Source organism: Maylandia zebra, linkage group LG23, assembly GCF_041146795.1.
Source record: "Maylandia zebra isolate NMK-2024a linkage group LG23, Mzebra_GT3a, whole genome shotgun sequence".
NCBI classification, from domain to species: domain Eukaryota; kingdom Metazoa; phylum Chordata; class Actinopteri; order Cichliformes; family Cichlidae; genus Maylandia; species Maylandia zebra.
In genome coordinates, this window is record NC_135188.1 from 49246661 (window position 1) to 49273869 (window position 27209).

At 44.2% G+C, this 27209-nt stretch overlaps 1 protein-coding gene across 1 annotated transcript; it reads left to right on the forward strand.

Moving 5' to 3' along the window:
* Positions 1-1358: 1358 nt before the first annotated feature.
* mxra5a (matrix-remodelling associated 5a) lies at positions 1359-14154 on the forward strand. The gene is made up of 8 exons (XM_004564118.4): positions 1359-1740; positions 1970-2199; positions 2369-2498; positions 3128-3518; positions 3665-7462; positions 8170-9085; positions 9206-9532; positions 11326-14154. The coding sequence occupies exons 2-8, from the start codon at positions 2009-2011 to the stop codon at positions 12914-12916; spliced, it is 7344 nt and encodes a 2447-aa protein (XP_004564175.3). The 5' UTR covers positions 1359-1740; positions 1970-2008; the 3' UTR covers positions 12917-14154.
* Positions 14155-27209: the final 13055 nt, after the last annotated feature.

Genomic DNA, 27209 nt, shown 5'->3' on the forward strand with positions numbered 1-27209 from the left:
AGCTCCATCACCTCCACTGTTCTCCACCACGTTACAAAGCCTGAGCTTCAGCGTGTTCTCTATGTGTTTTTGTTTATGGCCCATTCTTAGTAGGCCTTGTATGCGTGTCTGTCTGTTTGCTGGGTTTTTTGTGCCCTATATGTATGAGTCAGTGTGAATGACTAGTTTACATTTTCTTTATATTCAGCTTGAGTTTAGGGAAAACCGAGCAGTAATGCCACCTTTCGGTTCTTCTGTCTCTGCATGCAAATATCAGCTAAACCCAGACGCTCAGTACTGCATCAAAATTTCTGTTATCTTCGACTTCTAATCAAAACAATTGGATTTGAAATGTTTATAATAATGCACAATGAACTGGCCTAACTCCTAATTCCTTACACTGGAGGGGAAGAGGGATTACTGCTGGCACTGTGACAGTCTACAGTTTCTACAAGTACGTTTGGCATGTAACACAGTTGCACTTAAAGTAGAGTAGAAAAGCACTATCTAAGAACCAGTTCAGTTATGCGAGCTGCAGCATGCTGGCAGCACTGGTTCTACTGGTCAGTTTGACCTTGAGTAGGCTGGACCAGTGAAACTCCTCTTTCTGTCAGTTCATATTTAATTGTTTCTCTACGTGATAAAGAAAAAGCTGCTGTGACACAGAAAGAAATCTGTCAGCACGACTCTTTGGACTTAAACTGTAAGAAATAAATGTGCAAAATTACAGAAAACGTTCTGAGAGCTCAGACGACTGTCCAGTTTTTGTTTTTAATAACTGTAGTTTTTAAAAGCCTGAAATTTAGATATTAGAAAGCGAAAAATAGACATTTTTCTGTCCTTGAATTGTTTATTGCTTACTGACTGTGTGTAGTGTGAACGGCCATCAGGCAGGAAAAGGTGTCAAACATATAAAAACTAGTGAGCAGCAGATCAAAGAAGTGTGAACGGCTTCAGGCACATTCAGACCTGTGAGACTCACACTGAGCCTCTGTGCTTCCTGCGTCTCTGCCATTCAAACACTTTGTACATGCTGACTGTGGAATATTCAACACTCAACTATAAATTTAGGCTTTTTCAATGAAGCAATTTTTACTCAGTGTTTTCATAAAAGCCTTACTTTTATGGATTCACTGCTACAGCGGAGAACACACACGAGGTTTAAGACCTGTGGCTGAAAATAAAAACGGGCATCACTGCATCAGTTCTGCACTCACCAACATCATTTCATGTTTTCACTCATTTCTTCACTGTTTCCCGACGCGATGCTTTTAAACCCGACTCCCCGTCTCTCTGTGGACCTGGCCTGTACCGCTACATTATCTGTCCTCAGAACTAAATGTCAAAGTTTGTTCAGTTTGTGTAGTTCAACAGTTTCTCCTCCTCATTCTTTCAGCTTCCAGCGTTGATCTACTTCCCAATAGCTTCAGTATGACTCACGAAGCATATCTAAACACTCAGCAGTTGTTAGAGAGCGGTGTGACATCGCTGCTCCGTCCTTCAGCGTCTACGCTCTCCTCCACGGGCTTCGCTGGCCCCTCCTCCTGTCGGGTCTCCGCCGAGCGAGCGGAGGAGACTCACCGCTCGTTCCCCGACGGAGGTTCACAACCAGGGTCACTGCTTAAAGCAGTCAGTGATCAGGAGGACTGTACTTTAAAATCGTTTTTGCTTTTTGGGGTTTTCTGCAGCACGTCATCTTAAAGTTTCGGTTTTAACAGTGTCGTTAAAATGGGACACAGGAGCCCCCCTGCAGGAGAGGAGGTAAGGATATCTGCATTTGACTGCAGTGCTTCAAGCAGACGTTTATGAAACCTTGCTTCAGCGCTATGTGCATCATTCAGCAGAGCCTCAAAGTCATGCATGGGGGATGAAAGTGCTGAAAGTAAAGTTGACCTTTGACAGATTATGACTGACATCTCAGGCGAGCCTTTTCACCAGAAAGTGAGCAGCTGGGTTTTTCTGTACTCTTTTCATTGTTCTGTCATTATAGTGACTTTACAGGCAGCTGCTGTGACGGATAATCCCGCAGATGAAGATGGATCTTCCCTCTCAGTTCGTCCTAAACACTCTGCTGGTGCTGATTATTGTTCCTCTTGCCACTTGTGGCTTCTGCCCCCGACTTTGCTCCTGCCCTCAGCCCACCGAGCTCCACTGCACCTTCCGCTCCCTTCTCACCATCCCAGCAGCTATACCCAAACACGTGAAACACATGAACCTGGGGTCAGTCGCTCTGGCATCCGTAGCATTGATTTAGCATGGTTATTAAACTGTCAGTGACTGGATTAAACACTTAATGCAGTGAAATGCTTTATGTAAAGACCGAGGCTTAGGAAGTGCATGAGTTGGTTTCATGTCTGTTATCCTCTCCACTCTGGTTTTGTTATTTAAGGTTCAACAAAATTAATAACATCACTGACAAATCACTGATGGGCCTGAGGAAGCTGGAGATGCTCATGCTTCATGGGAATGACTTTCACCAGCTACCTGATGGAGCGTTCACGGAGCTCAGTTCACTTCAGGTGCAATGACCTAAATCAATAAATGGTGGCAGGGGGATTGTTGTTTGAGCAAAACAGTGAATTTTAATGATGAATCCATATTAGTCTGAGCCTTTCATAATCTCTCATATGGTATCTCACATACACATATGATTATGAGTGTATACATAAAGCCTATATCTCCTAAAATGCTCGGTTTTAATACAATAATAACTATTTTACTAATGTGCAAAAGAGTCAGCACATATTACTGATTAATTCAACACGAGCACTTAAATGAGATTGTGCAAATATCTTAGCTTTATCCACACAGTCTAGTTTTAGGAATAAAAAAGCAAAAGATATCTGAACCTGGGCCAAACTGTGAATCGAAATTTACAAAAGACATCCAACTTTAATAATCATTTTATCTGCTGGACAAATTCCTGATTCTTCCTAAGAATTTGTAAGATATGAAGTAAAAATTGTGTAATTTTAAATCCCAAATTTCTCCCTGAAATGTTAATGAAACAAAGCACTGACATACAAACTGTATGATGTATATGTGCCTTGATGCTGAACCTTGATGCCTGGTTCATGTATGTAACTAGAAGTACTCTAATATGATGAGCAATAGAGACGTTCTCTGTTCTCCCTGCTCACTGATGTAGATGCTGAAGATGAGCTACAACAAACTGAAGGAGATCAGCAGGCACACTCTCCACGGTCTGTGGTCTGTGGCCAGGTTACACCTGGATCACAACCAGCTGGAGTACATCCATCCAGACGCCTTCCAGGGCCTCACTTCTCTCTGGCTGCTGCAGCTGGAGGGCAACCAGCTTCAGCAGCTGCACCCAGACACCTTCACCACCTTCACTGTGAAAAGCCATTTTCATGTCTCAACTCTGAGGCACCTCTACCTGTCAGACAATGATCTGGTGACACTTCCTTCCAGGCTGGTAGGGACCATGCCCCAGTTGGAGAGCCTGTACCTCCATAGAAACCCTTGGATCTGTGACTGCAGCATGAGGCGGCTCCATGACTGGAATAAAAAGTTTCCAGGTGGTATTTTTAATATGTACGCTGCAATTATATTTAGAGCTTTCTTTTTGTGATGGTTAAAGTAAACTAAGACTCAAAATGCATAAAATATTCAAAGAGACGTGATGATCTGATTTTATAACGCTCATGCTCTGTTCTTTGCCCAGGTGTTGTAAAATGTAAAAAGGATAGGACCCTTCCTAGTGGCCAGCTGTGTCCCATGTGCTCGTCTCCCAGACACCTCCAGAGAAAGGACCTCTTTGATGCGGAGAACCTGGTCTGCAGAAGCCCCGTCATCACCTTTCCTCACAGGATGTCCACACCTAAGGATGTTGAGAGTGAGGTTTTGACCACAGAGGATTTTATAGAACCATTTGGAAATCTCTCGTTTGGCCTATCTGATGAACATGGGAATGAGCTGGATCTGATGTGTAATATTAGCAAGTCTAATGAGCTTACCAAGATCAGCTGGCAGCAGAGCAGTCAGCCTCAGCTGACCAACATCACAGTGGCGGTAGATCTGGACTGTCCAGTTAATAGAGAAAAATATGAAAAACTGTGGAGGCTCATAGCATACTACAGCAGTGTGCCAGCACATTTACAGAGGGAAATTATTCTAAGCAAAGACCTTCATCAAACCCATATGTACAGACAGGACTCTGAGAAAGATGCCCTGTACTACACAGGTCTCAAAGTTAATATAACAGCCCAACCACCATGGCTGCTGCAAACATCTGTGAACCTTCAGCTGAACCGGCTTCAGTCGTCAGCCAGGATGGCAAAATTGAGTATGAGCACAGAGCTCTCAGAGATGGTGGAGACGGAGGAGGTGCAAAGACAGAAGAGGTCATGGGTCACGATTGAGTCAACAAACACCAGTCATAAAGTCTTCAGTGCTATCCTAGGAAAGCAAACTCGAATGAACTGCAGCGTGCACAGTTCAGGTCAACCAGTTATTCGCTGGATGCTGCCAGATGGCTCCAAAGTGGAGGCACCGTACTCAAGTCCAGGCAACAGACTGTCTGTGTCCCGCGGTGGAACGTTGATTATTAAGGCTGTCCGCCCCACAGACGCAGGAAGTTACTACTGTATCGCCAGGGCTCACGAAGACTTTGCTGTCTTGCTGTTCTATCTGACAGTGCAGGAATCCTCCAGCCCTCCCCCGAGGGACGAAACATCAATCAAACCTAGTGAGGTATTTGTAGGCAAACCTATTTCCCTGCATTGCACTGCATCTGCCTCCCCCGATGCTGAAATTAACTGGATTCTGCCAAACAGCAGCATCGTGAGTTTCCAAGCCAACTCATCCAGAGCTTTAGTCTATTCCAATGGCACTCTACATATTCCACAGTCCAAGTTATTAGACAGTGGTTATTATAAATGCGTTGCCATGAATCAACATGGTGTGGATACACTGGCCACAAAACTCGCTGTTATCAGGCACAACTTCAGGAAGTTTCCAGCAACACCTCAGTCAGCTTCAGGAGTCAACACTCAAATTAAAATCCCCACAGAAGACACAGAAGAAGCATCAGGGGACACTGAAGGCACTCAGGGTGGGGCTCCAGTGAGCCACCTGGAGCCTTTGAGAAGGAGAACTCCAGGAGGTGTGGTCCCGAGCAGGAGGGGCATTCACCCGTCCAGGCACTTCTGGCGGAAGCCCCCAATGCTTCAGCAACCAAGAGGATCGCGTGTTGTAGACAGGAAGAATCCTACTGACAACACAAGGAGGATTAATATATCGAAAGGTAAAATAGATCCACAGAAATGGGCTCATATTTTGGCCAAGATTAGAGATAGAAAGGCTCAAAATGCTGTGACACCAGTCCCAACTCAGCACACAACAGAGAGGAAAGCTGCAGAGGGGACAATGCAGTCAAATGAAGCTACTAAAGGATCAGCAGACAGTGTGACTGAGCAGGCACGGCAGGGTTTTTTCAGGACGCTGCACACTCCTGTACACAATCCGCTGTTCAAAACTGATAAACAAAATGTACAAGACCAGGCCACACAACGTGTGACATCTAACAGCAACATTATAGACAACGCACACAGCATGCAAGCTACAACAGCACAGACATCCAACGATGCGGTCTTAGACCTACACACAAGTTCAAACAGTGTGTTTTCCCCACAGGCCACATCTGTTCCACTGTATGCTGTCACGTTCTGGCAGTCGCTCACAAACACAGATGTTAATGAGGATAAAACAGCTGATTGGTCCAAGGAATCACAGAGGCATGTCAATACAGATAGACTAAAGGTTATTGCCAGTTCGAGGAATGATAACGAACCCTTTTTGAAAAGGATCCTTTCAGTAAATCCAAACAAATCAACGAAAAGCAAAGAAGAAAAATATCCTAGTGAGCCTGTCATAAAATCTGATGATTTGCAGTCTGTAGCAAGGGCATCTCCAACAACTGGCTCTGAAGGCTCTGAATCCCCTCCACGCCTCCAACAACATAATTCCAGGCGAAGGAATGGGAGTCAGAGGAGGAGGCCAAACAGAAGGAAACAAAAGCTTGTGAAATCTGTCCCGTCTATGGCCATCACACCTGCCAAAGCTGTCCCAGCAACTGTCAAGACCACTCCCTCCACACTGCTAAAAATAGCTTCCTCAGAAGTTACAGCAACCAATCCCAGTACCACTGTTCCATTCACTGGCAGCCAAGAAGCGTCATCAGGAAAACTGAGTCATAAAGAAAGCACAGCCTCCAGGCACGACCACGAGGCAGCCACTAAACCCTCCTCCCCACCAGCTTCTTTCCTCCAAACAAAGGACAGCCATCTGCCATTATTAAAAAGCACGTTAGCGGCACCATCGCTTCCAGCAACTTTTCCAGAAGTGGGTGATACAAAGACAACCTCTCAAGCAGCCTTTGGAGTTTCAGACTGTCCACTAGAGCACTTCAGTGCACCAACACCGGCCACTTTGCAGAGGCTTATAAACACGCCTGCTCCACCTATTAGGCTTCCTGAGGAGACACAAAGGTCAAGTGTTATGGGTGACCTTGGACCTCTGCCAAGCTCTGACAGCTTGTTGGTGGGTTTTTACGCCACCAGCACTTTACAACTGCAAAGCAATGTGGAGGAGAGCCAACTGGGCCAGCAGTACACAACTAATGAGGGGATGCTGTTGAATGAGAGTGGGGAGGGGTTTTTGGCACCGCTGTCCCCATCCTCCACGTCTTTGATCGACCAAGTAATCAAGACAACCTCTGGGTACACTCCCAGTGACTTGACTGTGACACCAAGCACACTTTCCAAGGATTATTTGGAGACAGCTCTGGGTGTTACACAGACTTCTGCAGTACCTGAAAATTCACATTATACTTCTAGTCAAAGTAAACCCTCAAAGGTAGCTCAGAATCTTAAAGAAGCTCTAAATGAAAATGTTTTTCCTTCTACTGCTAGTACCTTTAAAGCAAAACCTACCTCTCCTGCCACTCCGAGGCTTGATCCTATAATGCGTGTCAAAGTGACAGTGGATACCACACTTCCCAAAATATCTTCCACAGAAGCCAAGATGGACTCTTCACTGAGGACCAGCATGCAGGAGACTCCCCGGATCAGAGTCGGCCATAATGAAGACCAACAAATAAACCCCATCATTAACATATCAGAGCCACGGAAAGAATTAAACTTCCAGCCCACAGCCCAGTCGGCAGACCACAAACCAACTAGCACACGTCTGACTGGCAGACAGATCGTCTTACAGTCGGTCACCTCTGCTCCGACTGCTACAGTCCAAACGAATCCGCATAGAGGGACACTGTTAACAAGTACTCACAATGTGTCCAGGAAGCACCAGGTACCTACACAAGGATCTGTTCCAAGAGGAAAGCCAAGGATAACTAAGACTCATTTCCAGACGTTCACTGTTAAAGCTGAAACAGATGTTCAACTTCCCTGTGAGACCGAAGGTGACCCAAAGCCCTTCCTGTCATGGACCAAAGCTCTTAGTGGTATGTATGACTCAACCTCATTCATTCTTTTTTCCATACATTTTCAGAGCCATCATACTTCTGTCTGCTGAAACATGGCTATGAAAATAGAAAACATATCATTTATTTATTCAAATGGAAACATCCAAAAATATTTTGATGTAGTGAAATGTTAACCAGAGCAAAATGTAACTACCTGCAGACTTATATAAATATAGCTTGCAAAGATGTTTTATTGGAAATATTGGCACATAGTATATCAAATAGCAGATTATCAGCAACATTTGCAAGCATATCAGTATGTTCAGACATTCCTTATTACTGTAGATGTGTTTCCATATAACCTCCATGACTGACGATGCTATGATGTAGATGATGCACTTGTAAGATTATGGTTATAGTCTTGAATTTTGTAACATTTTTATAATCTATGTTACTTACTTACTTTATTATGATATGAGTTTTTAAAAGGGCCTTTAGCCTGCTCATAATTAAAAGTAACTATTTTGCTTTTATATGGTACGGGGGTTTTTTCCACGGTTGGCAATCACACTAAAATATTTGCATTTTTCAATAAGTCCTCTCATTTATTGTATTTTTGTACACTATGTAAATGTGACATCAATTTCTCTTACGCTAAATATTTTATACTCTCAATTATTTTCATCTTAAATTTTATTCTGTGTTTGAGAAAAGACTGTGCATTTTGTGTCTGTCCACTTTTGCAGGGGCGAATATTCCTCAGAACACCAGGGTCCAGAGGTTTGAGGTCCACCAAAATGGTACATTAATCCTCAGGAGCACACAGCTCACAGACGGAGGCCAATACCTGTGCACAGCGCAGAACCAGTACGGCACGGACACGATGCTGGTCAACCTTGTGGTCTTGTCTCAGCCTCCGCGGGTCCTGCATCCTCAGCACAGAGAAATGACTGTGCATCTAGGTGACAAAGTCAGTGTGGAATGCAAAGTGGAAGGGCATCCTGCGCCCCGGGTCACATGGGTACTCCCTAACTACGTCCATGTAGCTGCTGGTTCCGTTTCTGTTCCGTCTCAGCAGCACGTAGTTGTTGGAAATAACGGGATCCTCCGGATCAGCCAGGCCCGCTATACAGACAGAGGGATTTATAAGTGCATTGGCAGCAGCGCAGCTGGAACTGACTCTGTTTCAGTACGTCTTCATGTCCGAGCATTGCCACCCGTGATTCAGCAGTCACATCATGAGACTGCCACCATTTCAGAAGGCAGCCCTGCCTACATCCACTGCACTGCTACAGGTTCCCCTCCATCTGTTATTCGCTGGTTTACACCTGATGGTGCACAGCTCACTGCATCCTTAGACACTGGACAGAACCTAATTGTTTTCCCCAATGGGACTCTCTACATACAGCGTGTGGGCAAAAGAGATGCTGGGAGATACGAGTGCTCAGCCAGTAACACAGTGGCATCCAGCAGGAGAACTGTGATCCTGAACATAAGGAAGAATCTGTCCTCTGCCAAGGCCAGTATCACCTTATCATCACCCCAAAGAACACATGTCATCTATGGGAGTAGTTTGTTACTAAACTGTGTGGCAACAGGACAGCCAGAGCCCCGAATCCTCTGGAGGACACCTTCTAAGAAGCTAGTAGATGCTCAGTACAGGTGAAACGTAAATCTTGTAATGAAACAAAATGCTCAAACTAAGTGTTGTCATTAGAAATCATTCAAAGCAATCTTAATTATTAATCATATGCATCAACTTTGGTTGTTTGTTTTTTGCAGTTTTGACAGGAGAATCAAAGTGTTTCCCAATGGCAGCATTAGCCTTCATCCAGTGACTGACAAGGACAGTGGCGATTACTTATGTGTGGCTCGTAACAAGATGGGCGACGACCACGTGCTGCTGCGGGTACACGTGCTGAGCAGACCAGCCAAGATCGAACAGAAGCAGCAAAGATCCAGTCAGGAGGTTTTGTACGGTGGGGACCTGACGGTGGACTGTGTGGCTTCTGGCCTCCCCAACCCGGAGATCAGCTGGGTTCTGCCGGATGGCACGATGGTTAACCCAGTCAAACAGAGCGATGGTGTCTCTGAGGGGCGCAGTCGCAGGTACGAGCTGTTTTAACTTCTACAAAGTGCTCCCAGTGTCTAACACAGGGGGAAAACACCTTCACCAGCCAGCATTTGTGCTGTCTGATCCAAGTTCTTCTGTGTAGATGGAAGTTTAACCATTTTTAACCCTGGAGAACCCATGGGGTCAGATCCGACCCCATGGGTTCTCCAGGGTTAATGAAGTTCTATTCTGTGGTGATGCTTTGTTTATCAGAAGGATCTGTGAGTGTGGGAACCTAGTCACTAGAGAAATGACTGAACATCCATCTTCCTTTAACTGTTTCATGAACTTCTGGGCATTATTACAGAAAACCGAGCTAATCTTCTTTCTGTCTCTGTGCTTTCCCTTTTGCTGCAAGAACTCGACTTAACTGTAACTTAAACAATTCTGCCACCATGGGGTCAGGAGCAGCTACAGAGCAAGTAAATGAATTATTTAAAAGTACAATATTGCTCCAATAAATTGTATCCATTTAAACAAAAATGACTAAAAACATAGCTTTGCTAGTTTGCCTTATGAAAAGTCTGCAACTACCCCATAAATATGTTGAAAGGTGTCTTATGTCATTGGTCTCATTTCATTAAAACTAGACTCCCTTGGAAACGATTAGTCGAGTCTCTAGTGCTCAAAGCTCACTAAACTATTTCAACAACCACACAAAGATATAAACACAGAGCGTGGATCGTTCACCCGACCGCACGTAAACAGGCACGCCGTCGGTGCTGAAGGCCGACGTCTCACAGATTCTGATGCTGCAGGTTTTGTCTCTCTCCATCCAAAATTCACTGAACCAGCAGCAAAAGAAGATCCAAACTAATCTTCATGTTTGATAAACATCGTTAATTCCCTCTGACTTTGGCTGTTTTGCTTCCACCACAACATAATCACACTTCCTGCACAGCTCTTTCTCTCTCAGTGAACTTCAAGAACAGTTTACCATCCTAGAGAAATCCTAGAGTATTTAAAAGTAGAATGGGAGGCAGAGCCTTCAGTTTTCAGGCCCCTCTTCTGTGGAACCAGCTTCCAGTTTGGATTCAGGAGACAGACACTATCTCTACTTTCAAGATTAGGCTTCAAACTTTCCTTTTTGCTAAAGCATATAGTTAGGGCTGAACCAGGTGACCCTGAATCCTCCCTTAGTTATGCTGCAATAGACGTAGGCTGCCGGGGGATTCCCATGATGCATTGAGTTTTTCCTTTCCAGTCACCTTTCTCACTCACTATGTGTTAACAGACCTCTCTGCATTGAATCATATCTGTTATTAATCTCTGTCTCTCTTCCACAGCATGTCTTTATCCTGTCTTCCTTCTCTCACCCCAACCAATCACAGCAGATGGCCCCGCCCCTCCCTGAGCCTGGTTCTGCTGGAGGTTTCTTCCTGTTAAAAGGGAGTTTTTCCTTCCCACTGTCGCCAAAGTGCTGCTCATAGGGGGTCATATGATTGTTGGGTTTTTCTCTGTATCTATTATTGTAGGGGTCTACTGTGCAATATAAAGCACCTTGAGGCGACTGTTGTTGTCATTTGGCGCTATAGAAATTAACTGAAATTTAATTAAATTAACAGATTTCAGTCAGACTGAAACATCAGGTGTAATCACTAGTTATTTTTCCTTTGGTAAGAAAAGAACTTCATGTGACATGAATATGTGAAGTTTAAATTTAAATAATGTAATTATATATGTTGTATTAATTTAATACATTCTCTTTGTTGCCAACCAATGAATCCAGTCATGAAAGTGTAACAGTGAGTAACCATTTCTTATCCTTCTCTTCTGGAACTACATGTAGGTATGTGGTGTTTGACAATGGGACACTTTACTTCAACAATGTTCGCATGCCAGAACAAGGTGACTACACATGTTACGCGGAAAACCAACATAGCAAAGATGAGATGAAGGTCAGAGTCAAGATCAAAGCTGCACCCTCCCCACCGAAAATTCAAAATAAAGACCCACAGACTGTCAGCGTTTTCTATGGCAACGAAGCTACACTGAAATGTAATGCCAAAGGTGAACCAGCGCCAGTCATCACATGGTTATCCCCTTTAAACAAAGTGATTTTCCCTGCATTAGACAAATACCAGGTTCTGGATGATGGGACATTGGTAGTTCAAAAGATCCAAGGTTTTGATAAAGGTAACTACACATGCATAGCTAGAAACAATGCAGGACAGGACCGTGAAGTTACCAGACTCGAAGTCTTGATAACACCTCCAGTGATCAGTGGGTTAAGAGGAACTTTGAATGCTATCAAAGTAACCGCAGTTCAGAATCAGCAAAAGCTGCTGGACTGCAATGTACATGGAAACCCCAGCCCTCGAATCACTTGGCTTCTGCCAGGAAATTTGACCCTTTCTGCTCCATATTACAGCAATAGAATGGTAGTTCATCAGAATGGTACCTTAGAAATCCATTCACCCAAGGAGACAGACTCGGGGCAGCTGGTTTGTATTGCTCGTAATGAAGGAGGAGAGGTCAGGTTGGTGGTCAACTTGGATGTGAAGACAGTTGATGAGAGGCCACAAATTAGAGCTCCCAAAGCAAATGTTCAGTCACTGAGTGTAGGCAATGCTGTGGCTTTGAATTGCTCCTTTGAGGGCTCAATACTACTGCCTGTCACCTGGATCCTGCCCAGTGGTACACCTTTGCGTAGTGGTGCTCGGTTCTCCAAGTTTTTCCACCAGCCTGACGGCTTGCTGATCATCAGCAACCCCTCTATGGCTGAGGCTGGTATGTACCGCTGTCTGATACATAATTCAAGGGGGCTTGTGGAGCATACTGTTACACTGTCCCCAGGAAAAAAACCAGAGATCAACAGCAGATATAATTCCCCTGTCAGTGTCATGAATGGGGAAAACCTTTGGCTTCACTGTCAAACCACTGGTGAAGCACTCAGACTAGCATGGACTCTGCCTAGTGGAGTCGTCCTCAGCAGACCACAGAGAGCTGGGCGATACACCATACAGCCCAATGGAACCCTTGCCATTCAACAAGTGTCAGTCCACGATCGGGGTCCCTACGTTTGCCGAGCTAGTAATGAATATGGCAGCTCCTTGCTCTCAACTGTGGTAAATGTAATAGCATACGCACCTCAAATTACTAACGGCCCTCCCTCTGTGACTTATGCTAAACGTGGAGTTGCTGTTCAGTTAAACTGTGTAGCAACTGGCATCCCTAAAGTTGAGGTAGCATGGGAAACACCTGACAAAATTCGTCTGGCTGCCAATGCAAAGCCAAAGCTCTTTGAAAACAAGTACCTCCTTCCGCAAGGTTCCCTCATCATCCAGAATCCAACACAAAGAGATGCTGGCATCTACCGATGCACAGCCAGAAACGCCATTGGCTTGGACTCTAAAGCTACAGTTCTCAACGTGTTCTAAAATGTCACCGTTCCTCTTCGTCTGTTGCTGCCCAAACAACTGCCTGATTAAAAGGAAGTGTTTAATCACCACATGTAGTAATAACTTCAGTTATAATGATGAGTTGATTAAAACCTGCAGTGATGCTTTGAGTGTTTGCTCTTTAGAGGCCGTTAGTTGAAGACACCGAGTGCCAGTTTACAGTTTTCACCATTTTGCAAACCTCCCATTTCAAGCATGTAGGAAATATATGCAGTTTTTTTGTTTTTTTTTATAGAGGACCAATTCACAACAACGATTTCCTCAGGCCACTTTACATTGTGAGGTAATTAGCCTACACAACTGGAAAGAGAAAGCAAAAGTAATTGTCTTGTGCTGGCACTTCACACTATCAAGCAGAATAGCTGTGTTCACCTGCTATGTGCAAGACAAATACTGTAATAAAGATAGACTTAAATAATATAAAACATCGTTGTTTCAAGTGACTCAGGGACGTGGAGCGTGCATGCCAGCATGCAAAACACAAAATGACTCTTTTATTCAGTAAAGAAGTGAAGATGATGTTGATTCGTTTTAGTATAAGATGCTTATCTTATCAAGGATGTGCAATGCTTTAATTTATTTTTCTAAACTTTTGTAATATAATTGTTAATTGGAAATCTACATTTGTATTCAAACTAAATATGTGGACAGCGATTTTGTTTTGCTGGCTTGTGATTACCTCAGCTGCTTATGATGCTGCCGGGGTGCGATGTGCAGGTTATGACAGATGGATCACGCCTAACCACAATCGTCTACATGAGACTGGTGCTAAATGAACAACATTGGAATAATTAGCATTTACGCCAATGACTGCCAAACTGTTCAGCATGTTAAAATGTAGCCTGGCGGGACAAAGCTGTGCAAAGAGTTACTCTGCAGACCCGGCCTTAAACTATCCGGCTTTGGCTCTATCAGCTCCACTCAAAGTTAATCACGACAAAACATTTTATCCTTTGGCTGATCTCCAGTTGATCAGTGAGCATATATTCCCAGCTGTATGTGTACCTTTTCTTCAGTGGAACAGTTATTTCTGACAAGGACAGATGATGTCAGCCTGTAAAGAATTGCTAAACAGCTCATTTAATTGTGAAATACTTTTGAACTTAATAAAATTGACTGAGAATATATGTAATTTTGTTGTTGTTGTATTTTTATTTAAAGAAGCTGAAACTGCTGGTATCCTGTGCTTTTCATAATAAAGGCCCAACCTGAATATTTCCATGTTTTTGTACCTTGGTGCAGATTTTTCAATAACTCACAGCAACGTGGAGCATCTTTGAATCTGCTTCTGCAGAGTGCTGACACTGTACTACGTTCTCATATGTAAATAATTTGTGTCTGTCAGACTGTGATGCGTAGCAGTTTTCCTTATTTGAATATAAAATTCCTCCACATTTCCACTAAGCTCAAAAACAAAACCTTTATTTCTGCTGAGGTTGGAAAAGGAACAAATTGAAAAAGTGATGACTCAAGAATGTTTTGCCACTCTGCTAAAAATGTTTGTAGTATTTTCTTGGAAATATAACTTTCTAACTCTAAATAAATAATTCAAGAGTGCAGTTTTTGTTTAGCTGGCCTTATAAATCGAACTTTGCAATTAGGACGAGGGAAGCTGGTCGCAGCTACGCTGAGTCGCCTCGGGGAATACAGCCACAGTCTGCAAAGCTGTGAGGAAATCAATTAGATTAGCATATATGTCCTAAAACAATCCCACTATGAGAATTTTAGCATCAGCTACTCTTTTTGTGACAGCTGGTATCAGAATTGTCAGGGTTAATCAGTAAACGGACAGATTTTCTAAAGTGCTTTTCCACTCTCCCGGAGCGCAGTACTCAACTGTGGTACACCACCCAACTTCTCAAATGCTGTGCAGCTTTTTCACCAGTAAAATGACTGGAATGCAATGGTGCATGTTTTTAATAATGTGGCTACAAAAATTTAAATGCAGAACTGAATAACCTTGAAGTCTTGGTCTGTGACCCAGGAGGTACTAGGCTACAGTTTGGAGATGCCACCACGGATGGTTTCCTCCTGCTGTAACTGTGGTTTTCTCATTGATCAGGATTATGTAATGCCTCTCCTCTGGGTGTTTATGCTCTTCATATGTACCTGTTACTTTGTTGTGCTTACCCGCTCTGACTTCAGATGATTTACAAAGGGAAGTCAAATCATAGGAAATGGAAAAGGACCCTTACTTCAGGGATTAGTGGTAATGAAAGTATGTGCCCTCCTGCTCAGAAACATCAATATATGGAGAATCTGCTGTGATCTATGGATGACTAGAGATTGTCACATGATGTCACAGCTGACTGATGAACCCTAAGCTGGGTGAGAGGCACTTCATGGCTGCGTAGCAGAGAAGATAAATGTAATGGTTAAAGAGAAGAAAATGCTTTCTCTCTTTGGACCATGAGAATAAGGACGTACAGATGCCTCTGCAATGAGAGCAGCACTAGCTCATCGTAATGATCAGATTTGGAGCTTTGAGCTAACTGTGAGTGTTAATGTGGCAGGTTGCTCATTTGTGACAAAGACACTGAGCTGAATGCTCGCGCTCATTCTAAATCATATCAGAGAGACTGAAAAAGGGACGAGTTTATTTACTGGGAGACTGAGACAAGCTGCCTGATGGTCAGCCAGTCCAATGAGATTCTGTGCTAACATGTTCACTTCACCATTTCCATTTAATATTTACCAGTGTTCAACACTGTAACCAAAATCTTCTGTGTTCTATAATCAGATTTTTAAATATACATTAGCTTTGTTTGGCATCCAAACTTCAGTCAGTTATAAAAACTATTGAGACCATTTTATCTGTAACATCTAAATCCACTGGCAGTGGGGCATTGGTTATCACTTTGTAATACAGTGTCCTGCTCTGGCCTTGCCGTTTACATAGACATTATTCTGACACGTACAAAGTGTTAAAGAATAAACACCTGAAATCCCACACAACAGGGGGCAACCCCAGCAGTACACTACGGCCCATCACACCATCCAAAGTGAGCACAAACAGCCTCCCCAGATCCCAATCCAAGCATGGGATGCAATAAACCTGATCCACACATACCTCCACCTGCAGGACCAACCGCCTCTGACACAGTCCCTGTGACAACCCACCAGGGTCAGAAACAACAAAAGTAGAAGAAGAAGAGGGACAAACATATCATATCATCATCTGAAAAAGCTTCTAGTTGACTTGTATACATTCAAAGATTACTCCCACTAGGTTTATATCTGGGACTCTCCACCATTTGACCTTAGAACTGAAGAAGCTTCTCGGATGAGAGGTGAAACGTCTTCAAGCAACTTAAAGAAGTCCAGACGCTTTTCTTTGCAAGCTCCTTAGACTACATTCAAAGAGTTCTATTGAAATGAGGTAAGGAAAAAAACAGAAGCATACATGTTTTAAAAGCATCTATAGTTCTGAATTTCCTGTTTAGTTAGGTGAGTTTCCTTTCATGCTCCAAACAACCTCCCATCTTCTATTCTTAATCTCTTTTCCTTGACCTCAATGATGATGCCATCAATCAAGGAAACGTGTGAACATATTCCAGCTTCAATCTGGGAGACAGACACTCTGTACTTTTAAGATTAGGCTTAAGAATTTCAAAAAAGATTTTCACCGAGCCGGACCAGGTGACCCTGGATCCACCCTTCTCAGGATGCTTGCTCAAAAGGGGTCGTCTGATTGACGGGGCTCTCTCTGTGTCATTTCTGAACCGAAAATAAATCTTTTGCTATCAAAAATGTGTTTTTTATTCATCAGATGGTCTGAATATAACAGAAGTTATTCATTACTATGCTATGCATGATTGGAATAAGTTTTAAGTAATTTGATTTATTTATGGGGTTTTTATTGGATTGTATAACACTTGTGGTCCTCGTGGACAAAAATGACCCCAAAGTACAAAGTGTTGCAAAGAGCCGTATTTTCACACCATACTGCTTTCAAACATCTTTGATCTTGGATCACTGATGTGTGGGGTCAAGCACTGGTCATAACAACCACAACAACAACAACAACAGGCAGCACAATGAGGAGGCAGGTGCTCTATATTCAATGAAATTTTATTTTTACAGCGCCAAATCACAACAACAGCCGCATCAAAGTGCTTCATAATGTAAGGTCGACCCTACAATAATACATACACAGAAAGTATGAAAAAAGTACATTTTTTTACCATGTTGTGCAAAGCAATGACCAGCAGAACAAAGCACATATTGTCCTCTAATAAAATGAGGAGGAAGAATCAACGATCAGTTTACGACATCCTGAGTCTGGTAGAGAAGTTTTCATGCTGACACAAGATTAATCACAGAAGCACAAAAAGGACATAATTTCTTGATAAAGACACAATAGATGATCGTCGTTCATGACACAAACGTGCTCCTGTGAGGTGTATGGAACAAGTGGGTGTTCCTCCTGCTGTGATGTAAGATCCTGGTACTGATGTGACTGTATGAGCACCAAGTCCCCTTCAGAGGACTCTGTCCCCTCCAACAGAACATCCAAGTAAACCAGGGAACTTTGAGACAAAAACATGGGCAGCATGTGATGCAGGTCCAGCTGTACATGGAACATGCTCGTGTGCGATGGCAAACCGTCTGTCCTGCAGTCAGGACACGAGTTGTCCCTAACATTGCAGGTTTCCAAAAGAAAACAATCACCTGTAACAGCTTGTTTACTGTATATGCCCCTTGGCCTGCAACTGCAGAAAGAATGCTGTCCATGATGGGACCAGTGCAGAGGAATAAACCTGAGCTTCCTCCTGCACTTGGGTCCAATATGGACACGCCTTTGTCCTCATGAAAGTTTGCCTTCACTCAGACTCATGCCCTGGTGTCCTACCATGCCAAAATATAGAAAACTGTCAGGCAATGAGTTGGAATAAAGTTGAATAAAACCTTGAAACACAGAGATGGATGATATTTTATACTTGTTGCTTTATAAACAGTCAAAGCAAACGGGGTCATTTTTGACCCCTGAGGACCACAGGTGTGATTATGTGCTGCCAGTAAAAAACTTGAAGTAGTTTAAAAACAGCTTCCTAAATTAACTTTGACATAAACCCGTCTGTGATCATCTGTTAAAGCAGCCGACTCTGGTTGTGAAACGATCCTCACGATAACTGATGATTTCATTTCTTTTTTATGCAAAAACAAAAACATTTTATAATAACATATACAATAACTTTATTTATACAATAACATTGTATAAATAAAGTTTTATCAGATATAAATTTGAAATGGAATAAAGAAATTGTGTCAAAATGTTTGAATTAAGTTTTAATTAAAAGTGGGGGAAAATCCACTTCATAGTAATTAAGTATCAATCAAAGCAGATGGGACCACAGCTGTGATTATGTGCTGCCATTTAAAAATTTGAAATGATTAAAAAACAAACAATTCTCACTAAAGTTCAACATACAGCACTCTGTGGTTAGTCAGACAGTCAAAATAATCTAAACATTTAAATATTTTATTGTCTTGTTTTATTTTTGCTCAAAAACAGACGATACTTTATGTAAACAAGGTCTGGTGGCCCTAAAATGTAAAATGTTGGGTAAATTTTGTGTTAATGTGTTGGTCTTAAGTTAAACTAAGGTGTAACACTGAATTGATTGACAATTTATACTTTGTACTTTAAAAAACACTCAAATGAAGTGGGGACATTTTTGACCCCAGAGGACCACAGGTGTGTGGAGCACATTATGAGGGTTAAGCTGCTGCCAGCGTAGTGCAGGTGACTGTCACACAACAAAGGCTGAAATAATCTAACCCAGCTTTCTGTTGGTCATCCTAGGTTACTGCAGTTACTCGAATCATTTCAAGAATTGTATCGCCTCCGTGGACTGATCTCTTGATTCCTTTTAGTTTTCAGGACTTAATGAATGAGGTGGTCATGTGAACTTATTAACCCTGTCATGCATGAACTATGCCAACCTCAATCAGGACTTTTATTCATCTTTAGGCATGAAAAGATGAATAAAAATCCTGACTGAGGTTATCATAATTCATGCATGAAACAGTTAAATAACAATAATTACAAAGAAACACATCATACATCTATAGTAACATTAAAGGACCAGGCAGTGCTTGGAGTGACACATCAGTGTCCAGTGTAGGGGTTTAAGTATACCATCAACACTGACACGAATACAAGACAACAGCCTTTGCATAGCTGTCCACTGTCGTGACTACTATGTGTGAAAGGGTTGACTTATCCCAACTCTGCACTCACACACTAATCTTGAATGAATTAGACTGAAGGAGGAATTGCTTAGAAAGCCGGGCACATCACTGCTCTTAGCCGAGGCCTTCTCACATCTTTACTCTTGCTTTACATTCAGCACACTGCATTGTGTTGTGGTGACAACATTATAGGAGAAATGCTTATGAAAATTACATGCACTGTGCGCCCATTGGATAAGGATCACACAGCATCCTGCCAACAGCAGAGAGACAGCTATTAATCTCTGCTTTTGCTTCTGTGATGAGCTGAGAAGATGGCCACTCTAAAGGACCACAGTGCCCCCTACTGGAAACATTAAAGAACATCCTTAAGAAATAAGGTAGTGAGAGTGTGTGTTTGTGCAGATGCACACATGGGGTGGCCTAGGAAGTTTTTATAAATCTGACTACATGACCAAAAGTAACAGCTCCACAAAACAAGCAATTTTGTTGCAAGTTGATTCAATACCAGCTCAGAAATCACAAATTAAACTGGTGCTACTGGTTTCTCAAAACCAGCTAAAACAGAAAGCAGTTCTTATTACACGTTAAAAAGCAGAAGCCATCATCAATCATTTCACCTGCTTTGGTGCACATTAAAGAGACACCAGCTACACTATGGCGTTATTTTTGTGCCTCTACTCTGAGTGCACATAAAAAAAATGTTGCAAGTACAAATGTTGCATTTTGAGAAGAAAATTATTTTGAGCAAAGAAAAGTTTAATTTGAGTGAACAAAATTCATTGCTGTGTGCAAGAACTGCATTTCAGTGTTTGCTATTATCCATATACACACAATAACAGATCTCTGCTCTGTGCGCTCACAGACATCTGCAGACCTGCTCTCAGTGTGTCGCTCACACTCACAACATCTCTGCTCCCTGCACGCTCAACTCTTTCTCCAATCGGCTCGTTATCTACTGCATTCCAGAAACACTGTCCAAAATGTAGCTAAATCCAGTGGAGTGGACTGGTTTAACCCTCATAATGTCCTCCACACACCTGTGGTCCTCAGGGGTCAAAAATGTCCCCACTTCATTTGAGTGTTTTTTAAAGTACAAAGTATAAATTGTCAATCAATTCAGTGTTACACCTTAGTTTAACTTAAGACCAACACATTAACACAAAATTAACCAACATTTTACATTTTAGGGCCACCAGACCTTGTTTACATAAAGTATACTTTATGACTGCAGGACAGACGGTTTGCCATCGCACACTAGCATGTTCCATGTGCAGCTGGACCTGCATCACATGCTGCCCATGTTTGTATCTCATAGCTCCCTGGTTTACTTGGATGTTCTGTTGGACAGAGTCCTCTGAAGGGGACTTGGTGCTCATACAGTCACATCAGTACCAGGATCTTACATCACAGCAGGAGGAACACCCACTTGTTCCATACACCTCAAATGGCAGCACGTTTGTGTCATGAACGACGATCATCTATTGTGTCTTTATCAAGAAATTATATCCTTTTTGTGCTTCTATGATTAATCTTGTGTCAGCATGAAAACTTCTCTACCAGACTCAGGATGTCATAAACTGGCCGTAGCGACTCTACTGGATGCACGGCAGTAAGAATCAACACACCCACATATGCCTACAGCTGCATTCGGTCCATTTTTCTTCCTCTCTTGTTGTCCCTCCTTGTTCATCATTGAGTTGGCTGTAGAGCAGGTCATCTGCTAATTGGATGGTTGTTGGTTCAATCTCTGTGTGCTCTAGTCTGGAGTTCTTACCAAGGTGTCCTTGGGCAAGTTACTGAACCCCAACTTGGTCTCTGATGCATCCATTGGCATGTGAACGTTAAAAAGCAGAATACAAGCAGAATACACTGTGTATAATGCTTTCAGTACTCGAGTAGAAAAGCCACTGAAGGAGTATGGGACCTGGCACATGTGCTTGGACTGTGGTAGATCATCTTTCTCTGAGGCACATGAGAGAGTCAGGCATCGTCTGTCACTGGGAAGGTTAGAAGACCAGATCAGTGTTTCCTTACATTACTGCAAATGGAGGCTTGTGAGCATACTTTGTGTGTATGTATTATTGTAGGGTCGACCTTACAATACAAAGCACCTTGATGCGGCTGTTGTTGTGATTTGGCGCTGTATAAATAAAATTTCATTGAATATAGAGCACCTGCCTCCTCATTGTGCTGCCTGTTGTGGTTGTTATGACCAGTGCTTGACCCCACACATCAGTGATCCAAGATCAAAGATGTTTGAAAACAGTATGGTGTGAAAATACGGCTCTTTGCAACACTTTGTACTTTGGGGTCATTTTTGTCCACAAGGACCAACAACATTATAAAATTCAATAAAAACCCCATAAATAAATCAAATTACTTAAAACTTATTCCAATCATGCATAGCATAGTAATGAATAACTTCTGTTATATTCAGTCCATTTGATGAATAAAAAACACATTTTTGATAGCAAAAGATTTCTTTAGAGGAGAAAAATTACCCAAGGACAACACAAACTAGATTAAAACCAACGGTGGTCTTAGTTGACTGTTGTGTTATCAGTGTTTTGTGTTCAGAATTGCCACTCACTTATGCCCCATTAGTCGTGAATGGACTATGCTGCTCAGCCCCGGTGGATACCGGGTCTTCAGCCACAGTTTTAAGACCCGATGTGGTGGGAAGGGGGGGTAGGATCCTCTCTACCATGGTGAAGCTGCAAACTGTCATGGGAGAGTGGGCCCCCATGCTAGGGGAAGCGCTGCTCACCCTGAGTGTGAGGAGGAAGTCAGTCCGCTGCTCGGTATGGGTGGCAAACTGTATACTGGGGCTGGAGGTACTCGGGGCACTGGACTGCGTTATTTATACAAGCAGGGGAGGGGGGGGGGGGCACTCTTGTTGTTCCTTGACGGGTGTGTTGTTCAGTTGTTGAGGCGGCCACCCCAACCTGATCAGCCTACAGCCCACGCCATGTCTGAGCTGGCAGCCGACTCCTCCCCCGATCTTGATGATGTTCCGGCCGCTCCCAAGGACCCGCTTACACCAACCTCAACTGTACCCTATGCTGCTTCATGCCCTCCCCTTCCCCCCAAAGAACCGCCAGACAAGGACGGGAGAGTTTAAGCTGTGAGGGGGGTGTGGGAGGGGAGCTGCGATGGACTGACTGCTAGCAAGCAAGGCTTGCTCTGGCAGCTGCTGCTGGACTTCAAGGACTGCTTCTCCTTTTCAGAGGATAATATGGGCCTGGACTGACCTCATTCAACATGACATCAATACAGGAGATGCACAGCCCATTCAGTTGAGGCCTAGACACCTCCCCCTGGCCAGACGGGTTGCAGTGGACAGGGCTCTGCAGGAGATGCAATGTGCTAGACTCATTGAACCATCCAACAGCCCCTGGGCCTCGCCAGTTGTTATAGTTCCAAAGAAAGTGAAGGATGACTGGCGGTTCTGCGTAGATTTCCGGCCTTTGAATAAGGTGACAAAGAAGGACCCACATCCGCTACCATATAGATGAGACCCTTGACACTGTGGCAGGATTCTCATGGTTATCCTCCCTAGACCTACGTAGAGGGTAGTGGCAGGTACCCCTTGCACCAGAGGCCAGACCAAAGACCGCATTCATTACCAGTTGAGGCTTATGGCAATTTAAAGCTCTTCCTTTCGGCCTCTGCAATGCCCCTGCCACATTTGAGAGACTCATGGATAAGGTGCTCACTGGAATTCCCCATGGAGAATGTGTGGTGTACCCATAGCTGGACTGGCCATCGGGCATACCGGGCATTTGCCCGGTGGGCCGCTGGCGATTTTTTGTTTTTATGGGCCGATGGATTTTTTTTTTTTTTTTTTTAGGAAGGGTATATATAATGAAAGGTGTTGGATTGGCCAATTGGTCATGATCGACTCTGGGCTGGACCAATTACAGCCGAGGAGGCCAGATGCACCCTCCCCCTTGTTTAGCAATCACGTGATTTTCATGCATTGCATGCCGGTAACTCGTGGCAAAACAATCCAAGTACCGCATCAAATGCAAGCATTTGCAGCACCGCAAAACGTTCATTCTCCGGTTCCAATACCTTCTTGTTTTTTCTTTGCCGCACAAAAAAGTATGTACAAAACAAAAGGAGAACAATGCCGGTCCGTACAAAGACAGACTCGACAAAAAGACAAAGAAAAGATACGAGGAAAAAATCAAAGGAGTGAAAGGGTCAGACCCTTACGAGCACACAGAGGGACAAAATACGTTAGCGTGCTGCCCAACTTTCACCACGCTCAGATTTATAATCATACGGTTCTTGGAGTGAGTGCATAGAGATTGACAGACCACGTGACTTTCGTGCATTGCATGCCGGTAACTCGTGGCAAAACAATCCAAGTACCGCATCAAATGCAAGCATTTGCAGCACCGCAAAACGTTTATTCTTCGGTTCCAATAAATTCTTGCTTTTTCTTTGCCCCCCAAAAAGGTTCTGTACAAAACGAAGGAGAACAATGCCGGTCCGTACAAAGACAGACTTGATGAAAAGTCAAAGAAAAGATACGAGGAAAAAAATCAAACCAGTGAAAGGGTCAGACCCTTACGAGCACACAGAGGGACAAAAGACATCAGCGTGCTGCCCAACTTCACCACGCTCATATTTATAATTATACGGTTCTTGGAGTGAGTGCATACACTCATGAAGTTTAGTAACTTCAGGTCACTGCAACAAGCCCAGGTACAGTTTACTGACGGATGGGTGCAGGACCTTGAAATGCACCGTGTAGAAAGTAAAGACCATCGTACGTATCATAAGTTTACCAATCTCACAAATCGTCGTCATAAATACACATTTGTTAACCGTTTATTAATAGGACCTTTGAGCTCAACGGTAATTAATTAGTAGTGGAAATAATTTCTGGTAGCATCACAGAAATGTAGCAGAGACAATAATACTGTATGCTGTAATCGCACTGGACAATTAGTGATACAAAACAACTGTTTTATCCTGTGAATAAAAGTATATGTTTTTGTCAATGTACCATAATAACAGAAGCGAAACACAATATTGTGTCAGGACAATTCACTATTTATGCACAATAAACAAAGGAGCATAGCGCCACAATTTCTGTTCAGCGCCAGACTTGCTTGTAACCTATATCACCAATTATGTTATGAAAATGACGTATTAACTACTACAAAACTCTGACCTTTGTGGAAATGCTTGGAGCAGACTAACATGTGAGCTGGAGTGTTCTGGGACGTTATATTTGGTCTTTGAATGGCTGCAATCCAGACCATCCGTCGGCTCTTACTTCGGAAACATGGCTTAAAAAATTTCTCTTCAACGACGTAATCCGATAAAAAAATAAAAAAAAACTATCTCTTTACCCGTCGGCTTCCCGTGGCTGTCATGCGACCGGCTATTGCAGTTAATAATACAACAGCTTCGTGCCATTTTTTGGGCTTCTTTTTATCGCTGTGTAACTGAGTTCAATTGAAAGCCTGCGTGTGCTAGTACCTCTTGCCACAAGTTCCCAGAATCCTTTGCGGTTTTACCCCTGAATGACGTCACATTTTCAATCTTTATCCTGGTGGGCCGGTCTCTAGTCAAAATGCCCGGGCCGATTTTTTGTCCCGGTCCAGCCTTGGGTGTACCTGGACGACATCTTGGTACATGGTGCTTCTTTCTACGTTGCCCTTGGGGCCCTCAGACGGGTCCTGGAGAGGGTATTGGCAGCAGTGCTAAAACTCAACCCACAGAAATGCTGCTTCATGCAATGTCAGGTCACGTTCCTAGGCCACTCACTGGGGGCTGGGGGGGTCGGCACCATGGATGATAAGATCCAAGCTGTGAAGGACTGGCCCACCCCAAAATCTGTGCAGGAGTTACAGAGCTTCCTGGGCTTGGCATCCTACTACAGAGGGTTTGTAAGGGGTTTCTCCTGCATAGCTGTGCCACTGTTCCATTCCAGTGGACAGTGGGCTTTCAGGGAGCTTTCACCTCACTGCAGGAAGCCCTAGTGGGGGCCCCAGTTCTCTCTCCGCCTGACCCCACACTGCCCTTTGTCCTTGACACACATGCCAGCAGTGTCGGATCTGGTGCAGTGCCAGCCTAGATGATACCCGGCGGGAAGAAAGTGGTTGAATACCATAGTAGGGCCTTCAACAAAGCTGACCGCCGCTTTTGTGTCACAAGGCGGGAGCTGCTCGCAGTGGTATGTGCCACACGCCACTTTAAGTACTACCTCGGGGCCTCCACTTCACGGTCAGAACTGACCATGCTGCCTTGCAGTGGCTCGTGTCTTTTAAGGAGCTAGAGAAGTGAGGAACAGTGACAACCCCAAAAGGAGGAAATCGCCATGTTGTCACAGGCCACAAAGGGACTCTGGTCCATGTTTAATGCCTTGCGGCAGTACGATGGAGTGCTGCAAAGGGGCTGGAAGGAACCAGCTACGGGCGAGATGAGGTGGCATTTGCTGGTCCCGCGGGCCCTGCAAGAGATGGTGCTTCACGCAATGCATGGGGCCCCAGGGTCTGGCCACTTTGGTGTCACTTAAAAACTCTGTCGCCTCCAGCAGGGATTCTATTGGGCCCGACATAGGTGGGATGTAGAGGACTTTTGCCACTGCTGCGACAGCTGTACAGCACGGAAGGGGCCCACAACCAAATCCCATGCCCAACTCCAACCGTTTCCAGCAAGGTACCCTGTGGAGAGGGTGGGGATGGACATCCTGGCTCCTTTTGCCCGCACAGAACGGGGAAACTGCTATATCCTCACAGCTATGGACTACTTCACAAAGTGGCCAGAGGCACACAGATTGCCTAACCAAGAGGTCGAGATGATTGTGGATGCTCTGGTGGAGGGGATGTTCATCAGATTTGGGGTGCCTGTAGTAATCCACACGGAGCAGGGCAGGAACTTTGAGTCCCGTGCGTTTGCGGCCATGTGCGAGAAACTAGGCTCCCATAAGAGCCATACAACACCCTTCCAACCACAGAGTGAGGGACTCGTTGAGAGATTTAACCGTACACTGGCAGAGCAACTGCCGCTAGTGATGGCTATACATCAACGTGACCAGGACACTCATGTTCCCCTGGTCCTCATGGCATATCATTTGGTGGTCCAAGGCTCGACTTTGTGCTCCCCTGCCCTCTTGATGTTGGCAAGGGAGATTCGGACTCCAGCAGAAATGATGATGGACCGACCCTCTGATGCTGATGAGGATCAACCAGGTTCTGACTATGCGAGGAAGCTCCAGGATCGCATGGAGTCTGCTCATGACTTTGCTTGAAGGAAACTAAGTGCGGGGGTGGGGCAGAAGACGAACTACAGCATCCATTCCAGAGGCCGACATTTTGACATTGGGGAACTGGTCTTGGTGTACAACCCCTGGAGGAAAAAGGGCAGATGCCCCAAGCTGGACAGTAACTGGGTTGGGCCCTGTAAGGTTCTGGAACACCTGGGAGAAGTGGTGTACAGGGTACAACTACCCCCCCCCCCCCAAGGGAAGGAAGGTCGCCCTGCACCAGGACACACTGGCCCCCTATCGGGGCACGGACAGACCTGGACTCCACCCCTACAGACTCTTCCATCACCATTGTGACTCCCCCTACAGTGAGCCCCGTGAGCCTTGGGCCTGTGGCCGCTTCAGATGTGGCACCTTCGCCCAAGGAGGCACCATAGACCACCAGGCCACCTGAGAGACTTTATCCGCCCGGCGAGGGACTATCCTTGAGTATCCTTGAATGTGTAGTAGTCTAGAGGCCGTTTGGCCTGTCAATCAGATCATCTACCAATGGCAGAGAGTCTGGAGAAGAGCATGTGTGTGGTTGGCTGAGTGTTTGGGGGTGTTAGAGAATGTTGTTGTGTGTGTTTGCAGGGGAAAAGGAGCGCAAGTTGGGGGTTTGTTTTGACTCAAGAGAGTGCGTTTTTCCCTCTTGTTTTGGCGTTGGCTATGGCACACAGTAGCCGGTGTTACTGTTCCTAATATAACACCAGGTAACCGGAATAACAATAGTCTCCGTCTTCTGTCGGAGGGACGCTACAATACTAACCGAAAATGGATTTAGTTACATTCTGGACCATGTTTCCCGAA